At 32.0% G+C, this 10,979-nt stretch overlaps 2 protein-coding genes across 7 annotated transcripts; one reads left to right on the top strand and one right to left on the bottom strand.

Annotated features, from left to right (window-relative positions):
* Positions 1-465: 465 nt before the first annotated feature.
* LOC101511836 (uncharacterized) lies at positions 466-5,831 on the bottom strand. Of its 6 annotated transcripts, none has more exons than XM_004491362.4 (4): positions 5,390-5,831; positions 3,779-3,930; positions 2,495-3,301; positions 466-1,983 (listed from the first exon to the last, which is right to left on the bottom strand). In XM_004491362.4, the coding sequence occupies exons 1-4, from the start codon at positions 5,652-5,654 to the stop codon at positions 508-510; spliced, it is 2,700 nt and encodes an 899-aa protein (XP_004491419.1). In that variant the 5' UTR covers positions 5,655-5,831; the 3' UTR covers positions 466-507. The 6 variants fall into 6 exon arrangements, with proteins under 6 accessions (XP_004491419.1, XP_004491424.1, XP_073221158.1 ...); XM_004491367.4 differs by lacking the exon at positions 5,390-5,831 and adding an exon at positions 3,598-3,633 and having other exon boundaries at positions 3,779-5,344; XM_073365057.1 differs by lacking the exon at positions 5,390-5,831 and adding an exon at positions 4,071-5,344.
* Positions 5,832-7,974: 2,143 nt separating this feature from the next.
* On the top strand, positions 7,975-10,418 carry LOC101511510 (cytochrome b561 and DOMON domain-containing protein At3g25290-like). Its single transcript, XM_004491361.4, has 3 exons — positions 7,975-8,705; positions 8,888-9,145; positions 9,902-10,418. Exons 1-3 carry the CDS (start codon positions 8,034-8,036, stop codon positions 10,229-10,231), a joined length of 1,260 nt encoding a protein of 419 aa, XP_004491418.1. The 5' UTR covers positions 7,975-8,033; the 3' UTR covers positions 10,232-10,418.
* The last annotated feature ends 561 nt before the right edge of the window (positions 10,419-10,979 follow it).

Here is a 10,979-nt window from a genome sequence, read left to right as displayed (position 1 = left end):
ATTGGATATATGTAGAAAAAATTACACTATCAATACATAGACAGTAATCTCTCCCAGACTACACAAATTGAACAATTTTTTTTGTATAAATACATCCAAGGGTAGAAATAAACTATGCCAAGCTAAACTTTGCTTAAATAGGTCTAACTTGTTCAAAAAATTTAAGTTATATTTGTTAACTTCATGTCCTTACTTTATTAAGTCTAGTATTGCCTTTTTATAAACCATTCTTTGCTCAATTTTATAAAGTTCTATTTTGGATTTATTTGTATGACATAAATCTTGTGAGAATTAACATGACATTTTTTAGAATCTCACCTTATATGATTTGCTTATTTAAACTCTATTTTACAATAAGAATTTGAAATATTTAAAAAATATTGGATAGTATGCTTAAAATATTGAAAATACTAGCAATAATTTAACATAAATGATTTCTACCTTGTGAACAAAGGAAATATGATGTCAACGAGAATAAACAATGCCATTATGAGTCTAATGTTGCTTTTACATATTAGCCATCAACATGGCTCTGATTTTGGCTCTAAGCTCATCGGAAACATCAGTTACTTCAGGTGATTGAGATGGTGCCTTTGTAGACTTAGATAATCCTACAGAAGCCTCTCTGCTACCCCTCCCAAGCTCACTTGCTTGTGACTTGTCTGATTTCACTATCTCACCCTCCTCCAACTCTACCTCTCTTTCTGCATGAGATCTGCTCTTATGCTTTGTATTTCTGTTTCGGTGCCTATGCTCCTCGTCATCAGATGAACTATAATGTTTACGCGAATGTCTATGCTCACAGTCTGGTGATTGTGAATGTCTATGCTCATGTTGTCGTCGAGAAGAGTGGTGCTTTTCATCAGAGGAGCTATCATATTTACGATGATGCCTCAAGTGTTGATGCTCATCATCGGAGGAGCTGTCATGCTTACTCTCCCTATATGAATACTTGTCTTTGGAGGAGGAATCTCTTCTCTTGTGCTTCCGCTTGTTTCTGTCCCTTTCTCTGTCTGCATCCCTATCCCGACTTCTGTGTGAAGATCTATGCGATCGATGCTTTTTTCTGGATCGTTTGTGATCCCTTATATCTTCTTTATTTTCTTCTACTTCCTCCTCCTCCTCCTCCTCTTCGTGTTTACTGGACCTTGAGCGGTACTTTCTTTTTGATCGCCTTTCATTATTATTATCAATAGCAAGTTTCACCTCAGATTTGTGACTTCTATCTGAATTATCATCAGAAAGCTTTGCCTCAGACATGTGACTTTTATCTGAGTTATCAGCATCAAATGGAACAGAACTTCCTTCCCTTTCTTTACCCGCAAAATTTCCAACCTCGGCATCTGAACCTGAAAGTCCAGAGCCTGGTGGCTCAACAGATAAAGCTCGTGGCAGTTCACTTTTAAATGCTCCAACTCCACTTTTAATCATGGCTGCAAACATCTTTGCTCGTTTCAATCTCTCTGCCTTAAGCTTTTGCTCTTTAGTCATATGTGCTTCAGAGGAGTCTGCCTCACCTGCTGCTGCAATAGCTACTGTTTCTGCAATTGCCTTGGCAACAGGCACAGAAGCTCTACCTTCCAAATTCAGATTGCGATGTTGAACAAAACCCTGCAGTTGAGATGAATGCAAACTCCCAGAGCTCGACAAATTCCCACCATTTCCACTTGACGTCTTAGTAAAAAATTCTAACTTGGGATTTTTAATACCCCTAGTAGCCGCCTGAAGAATAGCTGCAGTTGCCGCCGCATCCATGCTAATTGTGGTTTGAGATTGGCTGTTTTTGAGTGTAGGATCTTGACCATCCTTCTTTGACTTGCCAATAATCATTTTGAATTTCTCTTTCCGATCCATGTCATTTGGTAGGTCAGAATCCATAGATCCAATTGAAAGACTGTCGTTTTCTTCGTGTACAGCAGTGTTAGTATCCCCTGCACGACCCGCTGGGTTGTGCTTCTGGTAGCCCTTGCCTGGTAACTTAGACTGTACGCAATTGAAAAGATCATTCATTAGCAGCTCAAATCAAATTTACAAACTATAGAATTAATCACACGAAAGCCTCCCAAAAAATTCATAAGATGCACTAAGTGCACAAAAAGCCTCCTGATGAATAAAAATTTGAATTTAACCCAGAAGGCATATCTTAGAAAGCAAAGATAACAAAAATAACCCTGACTGATTTGAATATTCATAATGTACCACAATTAACTACCAGCAGCCAAACAAAAATTTTAGTGTGAAGTATGAAACTATACAAGCATGCATGTCATACACAAATTAACACAGAAAAGAATATGAACATAAAATAAAATAATGACAAATGAGAATAACCAACATAATAAAAGGGAAGGGGTAGCGACGGGGGAGGCATTCAATCCCTGTGAGCTGGATCAAGATCTACAAGGTGGTAAAGTGCAACTAATTTCTCACTTCTCAAGGCATGATTTGAATAACGCAAACAGATTAATTGGAAAGGGGAAAATGAGAAACACACCTCTTCTTCAGCAGTTTGAAGAACTTTCAGATAGTAAGAATGATATCGATTAGACGGCAGAAGAAATGGGAACCTTCCATGAGCACGATCCTGTTCAGCAAGAACAGCCTCAAATTGTCTGCCATTTTTTACGATGAACTCAACTATCCTCTCAATAACTCTCTTTATGTCAGATGGAGGTTCAACAACAGGCAGTTCAATCTTAGCAGTACTAGGGACAAAAGTCTGTGATTTGTTTGCACCACTAGACCCTGAATCCGGGGCATCACCTGTTTTTGCCTTAGCTGAAGTTGCTGTCTTAACATTACTAATAGATTGATTCCGCTTTATAACAGGAACTTTTTCTTTCAAAGGAATTGAGTTTTTAGAAATGCTTCTGTCCTTTTTGATTGCATCTGAAGAAGATTCTGCCTGTTCTATCCCAGGAGAAGCATAAGTAGTAGCAGTATCAACAGCTCCCACATGTGTGTTTCTCTCAAGGTCGCTAGTACTTTCAGTTGTACCATCCTCATCCTCTCCAGATCCATAGACAGATCCAAGCAAAGACAAAGCACCACCTGTTTGATCCAGCCCCTGACTTCTATTCTTGTCCAAAGTTGAGTCTCCATCATCTTTGTCAACTTTCAGAAGTTCTTGATGATCAACAAGAAACCTAAAATATGGATGAATAGGATGATCAGGCATCAGGAACCCAAATGTTGGATTATCTCCTTGTTTCACCCTCAGAATAATTTCGGATTGGCTTCCATGTTTGCTGACAAACATTGCCGTCCTTGAAATAATCTGATGTATTTTTTCATTTGGAGGCTGGAAAAGAAAAACAAAAAAGGGCTTATGTCAATAAATGTGAATTTTAAATTAGCATAAAGGGTTTTTGCCAGACAGATATATGAATACATAAAGATCTTACTAAACAAACACAAGACAACCTCATATATACTTGAATAATCATAAAGATCAAGATACAGAGCTTTATCAAGATATGTTTCATCCCATTTTCTCTCAAGAGGTAAAGAATCAACGAATTTCTACCATCCTAATCCCACCTGCACGGCCCCTTTTCATGACATCAAAAGGAAAAAAAGGTGCCTGTGAATGGCTACCTTGAGTCACAAGAACTTCGTCTATGCTCCAAGCATCTGAAACTTAGACATCATAAGCCTTAGAATAAAATATGCACCCTAGGCAATTATCACTTAGTCACATTGGTTAAACAATGAGAGGGTCAATTAAACATACGAAAATCACATGATCATTGTATACTTTAAGACATATGTTACTCACCAGGTTATGAAGTAAGCTTTCTGGTACTGGAAAATTAGGACGGAAACCAGACTCAGTATCATTGTCCTTTGTCTCAGTGGACACATTAAAATTTTCATATGAAAATGCAACAGCACGATAGCCAGCTGAATTCATTGCACCTGAATCATTATCTAAACAGACACAGGAAGGTGACATCTTCATCAGAATCACATATAATTCTCAACTACAATAATATCATCACCTAAAACAGTAATAGCACTAACACCAAAGAAACTAAAAGAAAATGGAAGCCAATTGAAAACATCCTTACTTGTAGTCTGACACAGGAACTGTAGCATATTACATTGCATCCTGCAAATGTAGAGATTGTGGTTGTACACACAAAAAACTCAACATACTCTTAGGTGGAAGTTGTAAAAAAGTTGTCATAACATCCACCAGAAAAACAGACTTCATAGTAAGCAGGCAACATTGCTTAATCACCTAGTTACCTCAAGCCCTCAACTAAATAACATATCTCAAGCAAATATATGGATATGTCCAAGAAATGAGAACCAATTGAAAAGACTTGTTCACGCTCATTTCTTTCAAAAGCAAATATTGGGAAATTAATTACCCATGATTCCTTTTCACAATATGTTTAAAATTAAAAATATAAGTCTCTTCAGTATAACAATAAAGAGGATAGATCTACAATTAATCATTAGACTAGAATATGTTGATGCAATCATTTTATCCAATAAGGAAACATTCTAATATTGCAGCTACAGCCCATAACAACCAAGCCTTAAAGCCTTATTCACTAAGTTTGTGCTACCAAAAACAAAAATTTCAGCAAAACTGTTTAATAGTTATTCCTAAAATTCTCCTATAACTTCTTCTATCCTTAATAATCAGACTATCTTCCATTTAGACTCTGTTTGAATAGGCTTATTTGAGTTTATCTATTGGCATATACACTTACGAGATTGTTTGAAAGAGCGTGAGGAAATAGCTTATGACAGACCTATAAACAAGCTCTCCATGATAACTAATGAAAACAACTTATAACTTATATGAAAACACTTTAACTTTATTTTATATTTTTGTTATAGAAATATCTTATACATAAGCACTTATATAATACTCTCTCTAGAATGAAATATAAGCAAAAATGGTGGCTGAAAGTTGATGTATCCTGTTAAAAATGGTAGCTGAGGTATAAGCACTTATATAATACTCCCTCCACAATGAAATATAATTTTTAACAGATACATCAACTTTTCAATTACAATTTTTTCTTATATTTCATTCCATAGTAGTAAGTGTTAAGCTACAAAACACTTAATTTAGCTGATTATTCAAACAGAGCCTTGATTGAGTAATTAACAAACGACGGATTTCTCTCGTGAGATGAACATAAAGCAAGATCACCGATCAATCTTCACAGCTATTCTCGAATCGAAACCATAATATATATATATATATCCACTTAAAACAATAAATACAATAACATACAAGCAACTCCAAATAAAAGAGAAGTCTAATTCGCAAAAATAAACCGTAACAGAATCAAAAGACGAATAAACCGAATAGAAAAAAGAAATAATAAAAACTAAAAGCAGAATAATGAATGAATTAGTAGGTTACCTTGTGGTTGTTCGTGAGAAGGAGATGAACGAAGATCGAGATAGCGTTGATGATCGAGGTCAGCTTCGAGGGAAGAAGAAGAAGAAGGATGAAGAGGACGGCGCTTGAGGCGAGGAGGAATAGGACCGGGGAGGAGGTGGCGAACATCGTAGCGATCAATTGAGAGAGAATTCCAATCGACGAGAGCTTCCGGTGAGTTCACGAACGCCGCCATGCCGTCGTCGTCGAACAGCATGGCGTGCCGACCAACAACCTCCAGATCCATCGATTATCGAGTCTCTTATCAAAATCTCAATTTGATGAATCAATCCACACACACACCACGTTTTCTCTCAATCTTAGAAATCAAATTGAAAAGATGAACTATAATAATAGTTGAATTATTTGAATATGGGGTTGTAATTGTCGCTATGAATGTGCGTACGAATGAAATTTTGGGATGATTCTATTGTCCCCTTGTTGTGTGCCCTAGCTGTTGCCCGTAAGGGCTGCTGGGCTGGGCAGATGTTTCATGGGCTACTGGGCTGGGCAGATGTTTCATATGCAAGTTTGGGCCTTAGGCCCATACAAGTTCATATAGTACATTCTCTTTTTTTAAAGAAAAAATATATATCTCTAACTTGTGTATCATAAACTCCCATAGTGCTTGTTTGATTGTCTTAATTGAACTTAATGACTACTGAATTTGTTTCAGAGAATTTATAAAAATAACTTATTATGACATGTTTATAAACTATTTTTAGTTAATTTTTATAAATATCTATGATAGTTTATAAAACTAATATATAGTTTAATTTTTATTTTACTATGTGTTTATATATGAACACTCTCATAGCAGTTGGTTTTTGCATTGTTAAACTGTTATAAAGTTCAATATAAAACTAGTTTACATTAATAATATACATTTTTTTTTCTCATTTATGTTTTGATTTTTCAAAAAAGAAAACAATAATATGGTTTAGCAAGATTCAATTGGGTTGCCATTTAAAAAAATAAGAAATTTATTTTATAAAATCTAAAATAATTAATTTTTTTTAATCAAACTTCGTAGATTTTGTATACTATTAAAACAAGTACGTAAACTATAATGAGAAAAACAATATGTAATAATTATAAAAAAATATTAATTATTATTATTATTATTATGGATTAGATCAAGCTAATTAGTCCCATAATAATGAAAGAATAAGAGATGAAAAATAGTTGGTGACTATCTATGAAACATAAGTACTTTTAAAATGAAGTATTACATAAGATATCGATACGAGTAACTTATGAGATAGAGATACACTACTTTTCAACATTATTTTTCTGCAAGTGCAATTAATAATTTTCTTGTATATTAATATTATTTGAGTATTTAAATTTATTTATTTGTAATAATCGAATAAAATTTGTGATTTTTAAATATTTATTGTGAATAAAGTTATTTAACTTTTTAAATTAAATTATATAAACAAATCCATGTTGAAATCCAATGCAAAGAAAAATGTTTTCTCAAATCAGTGGTTGATGTTGATTGAACATAATTAGTGGATGTCTCATAAAAGTAAGGAATATGTATGAATAAGCACAAACAAGTGTGATTACTTATTAGACTCTAAAGCATAAAGATAAAGCTGAAAGGGGTTTCCCAAATCTCACGTAAGCATACTTCAAACTCTTTTCAAAAGCAATTCAACAATGATTCGTCGTAATACACGACCTCTCTTCAAATTGTTGCTGCCTTGTGTGCTCATTCATCACTTGAGACATTTTGAGTTTTAGATTAACCAATAGATTTTGAGGTTTAGATTGTGTTAAAAAGAGTATATTATTATATTATATATTATTTTCCTTTTTAAATTTTAACAAAATTTAATTATTTAATTATAAATTTTTTTCATTTGATATCCTCTATTATAAAATAGTAATTTTATTTACACATTTTATCTGAGATTAATTCAACTTTATAAAACCGCTTTTTCGTAAAAATATATGTTAAAAGAGTGCCCTTATTTACACATTTGTGTTGAAGAAAAATTCAACCCACCAAATATTTCTTGTAGTATATATGTATATATTAAAAGAGTAACTTTGTTTTCACATTTTGTTTGAGGTAAACTAAACCTCACAAAAACAGTTTTTATTTTATTTTACGAAGACATATGAATAACGTCATTTACACATTTGTGTTTTTAAGAAAATTCAACCCATTAAATTAATGTATAGATCATAGAAACTTTATAAATTATATATATTTAAATCATATACGTACAACTCAACTTATTTTTATATTGATAAAACAAATCACGACTTTTTATTTTATTTTTAAATCACGGTTTAAAAATAAAAATAAAATAGATTATTGAAAGAAAATGTTAATAAGTCATGGGTGGAATTGAAAAATATAATGAAACAATTTCCAATTCCTCTTTAGCATTGTTCTATTCAACAATAGTCACGTAATTCATGTGAAGGTTCTAAATGTTAATGTGAAGGTTCTAAAATTCCTATCCTCTCAAAGAAGTATTGGCCAATCTTATGAAAAAAGAGAAATATAGCAAAAGCAACAAAGCATAGCATAGTACATGACTAGCATATATTATTTTATTTATATAACATATTATATTGATAATCCTTACCTTAAAAAAACCAAAACAACATGAAGATTAAAAAAACCATGTCATCTTCTACCTTATCAACCATAATGATAATTTCCTTTCTCTTCTTTACAATCATTGATGTCAAAGCTCAATCATGCAGCGATGAATTCACGAAAATCGTCGAACGAAAAAACATAACAGAATGCAAGATATTACGCACTTTAGGAGCTGAATTTGGTTGGAAGTGTTACAATGGTACTAACTCAACCACAATACTTGAAATATTATTTGGTGCATATTTAGAGTCAAGTGAAGGGTGGATAGCATGGGGTGTAAATCCAGGAAAAAGAGCTGAAATGGTTGGAACAAAAGCACTTATAGGAGTTAAAAAACATGATTCTTCTATGATGTTGAATACATATGATGTTACAAAAGAAACTAAAAGAGGTTGTGCTCTTGTACCAATGAGAGATATTGGTCTCAATGTGTCTAGTATGTCAACACAAAATGAAGGGTCAAATTTTTATACTATATATGCTAAATTGGTTCTGCCTTCTGATGTGTATAACATAACAAGGTTGAATCATGTGTGGCAAATTGGGTATGAAATTAATAATGGAAAACCTTTGAACCATCCAACAACTCTTCACAATGTTGATAGCTCTGAGACTATTGACTTGACTTCTATTAGCGGTCGCAGTACTGGACAATATCGAAGTTTCCTTAGATCGGTAACAAGTCTTTTTTCTTTTCTTTTCTTCTAATGTTTTTCAATGACCGTTATTATTGAGAAAAATTCAAGTCGCACGTGATATTAATACTTGATCACATTTAATTAATTTATTATTGATGTCAATCGTATCAGTGTCATGATGCTTGAAAGGGTTTAATGATTTATGTGTTTTGAATTTAGGTACATGGAGTACTAAACATTATAGGGTGGGGAACAATGTTACCAATTGGAGTAATAATCCCAAGATACTTTAGAGTGTTTCCTTTTCATAGGGATCCATTGTGGTTTCAGCTTCATGTTGGTTGCCAATTAACTGGTTTTCTCATTGGTACTTCTGGTTGGATTATTGGATTGGTTCTTGGACATTCTTCTAGATACTATATCTTCCACACTCATCGAGATTTTGGCATTCTCATTTTCACTTTTAGCACTATTCAGGTATTATTATAAAGTTTCTCTCTCTATCTAAGAGTATGTTTTTTTTATTTTTTTTATAGTAATTATATAAACTAAACCAATAAATAGAAGAGATATTTGAGGATCAAAGTGTTGAATAGAAGACATATTTGAGAATCCAAATCACATACAAAATAATTGAATTTATAAAAAGAAGTCCCCAACAATTTATAAGTCGGTTCAGTAAGATTGAGTTAGGCTCAACTCAAATTTTAAGATAGTATCACAACCTATCCATAATCTGTGTTATCAGATCAGCGTTATCAAACAACTTGAGTCACGCTTCAGATCTTCCGTCGTGGACATGTTGTGCTAAGAGTCTCAAATTAGATGAGAACAATTTTCACTTTATAGATTAATTTTATATGATTGAGTTAGGCCGATCTCAAATGATAATATTATAGGGTAATTAAATGGCTCATATAATGTCACATTAGCGAGACATGTTTATTAAATGAAACATGTAAGTCCTAAACAAAAATTTACATTTCTGGATAATAATGTTTCTATAGGCTAGAAATACTGTTTTTTCTAACCTTGGATTGAGATTTGGTTCTATGATGTTGAATTGTGTTTCAAGAGAGATGTGGGACCATCTTGAAGAGAAAATGCTTGAATTAAAAAAGAGACTAACAATCTAATAGATATTTAACTAATTTTTTACTCTAACATGTAACATTAATAAGTAAGTATATATAAAATATCAATAAAAGATTAAAATATAATTTTGGTTTTCAGATGTTGGCTTTTCGCTTAAAACCTAAGGACACAGATGATTACCGCAAATATTGGAATATGTACCATCATTTTCTTGGATATGGACTACTAACTATTATAGTCATAAACATATTCAAAGGAATTAACATTTTGAATGGTGGTAGTAAATGGAAGTGGAGTTACATTGGAATTCTTATATGTTTGGGTGCCATTGCATTTGGTTTGGAGCTTACCACATGGATTAAGTTTTTCATTGAAAAATATAACAAAACCAAATCAAATAATAGTACAGTGCAGCCAAATAAAGATACGTTGGAAGATGCAAGCGATAAGAAGAAACAAAAGGAATAAACACAATGCACGTGAGGATCACTATGGCTTTGACAAATATATTACTTAAATAAAATGTTTTTTTTTGTTGTTGGTATAACATATAATTGATATATAGTTTAATATATATTTGAAATAATCATGTATCATGAAAACATTTTGTTTTTTGAAATAATGAAGTACTATGAAATTATTTTGTTTCGTTATATATCATTATAACTTTATATATATTATCTTTCTTTCGTTATCACTTTAATATTTAATCATTTATGGATTAAATTTCGCTTCACATGTTCGAAAAAGCAAGAGTTGTATCCTAGTATTTTTATTGTCATTGTTTAATATAGTTGGATCACATGATACTGTCAAATAAACATTAAACTGGATTGGATATTATACGCATTAAAACAACAAGATCAAATCAATAAATGTTAAACGAAATTAATATGAATCAAAATCTAAAATAAGATAATAGTTTATTTTTTAGGATAATACAGAATAATATGATTCGATGTATGAAATGTTTGTGCATATATAGGATACATACAAGATAATATAAATCAATATTTGAAATAGAATAATATAGTATAAAAACAAACCTTTAGATTTTCCGATGAAACTCTCAAAAATAAATTGGTAAACGCCATCGTGAACTGAAAGAAGGAAAATTCCTGATCAACCTATAATATATATATATATATATATATATATATATATATATATATATATATATATATATATATATATATATATATATATATATATATAT

Source organism: Cicer arietinum, chromosome 2, assembly GCF_000331145.2.
Source record: "Cicer arietinum cultivar CDC Frontier isolate Library 1 chromosome 2, Cicar.CDCFrontier_v2.0, whole genome shotgun sequence".
Taxonomy (NCBI): domain Eukaryota; kingdom Viridiplantae; phylum Streptophyta; class Magnoliopsida; order Fabales; family Fabaceae; genus Cicer; species Cicer arietinum.
The sequence above is the reverse complement of the archived record's forward strand: the minus strand, read 5'-3'. Positions and strand labels throughout refer to the sequence as shown.

Bases quoted from the DNA above. Each gene is read 5' to 3' on its own strand.
- LOC101511836 (XM_004491362.4), bottom strand. From the start codon at position 5,654: ATGGATCTGGAGGTTGTTGGTCGGCACGCCATGCTGTTCGACGACGAC. The intron at 3,931-5,389 runs GTAACCTACTAA...GTGTCTGTTTAG, and splicing joins TTCTCACGAACAACCACAAG to ATAATGATTCAGGTGCAATG. The intron at 1,984-2,494 runs GTGTGTTTCTCA...AATTGCGTACAG, and splicing joins TTCAAACTGCTGAAGAAGAG to TCTAAGTTACCAGGCAAGGG.
- LOC101511510 (XM_004491361.4), top strand. From the start codon at position 8,034: ATGAAGATTAAAAAAACCATGTCATCTTCTACCTTATCAACCATAATG. The intron at 8,706-8,887 runs GTAACAAGTCTT...TTTTGAATTTAG, and splicing joins ATCGAAGTTTCCTTAGATCG to GTACATGGAGTACTAAACAT. The intron at 9,146-9,901 runs GTATTATTATAA...TTTGGTTTTCAG, and splicing joins TCACTTTTAGCACTATTCAG to ATGTTGGCTTTTCGCTTAAA.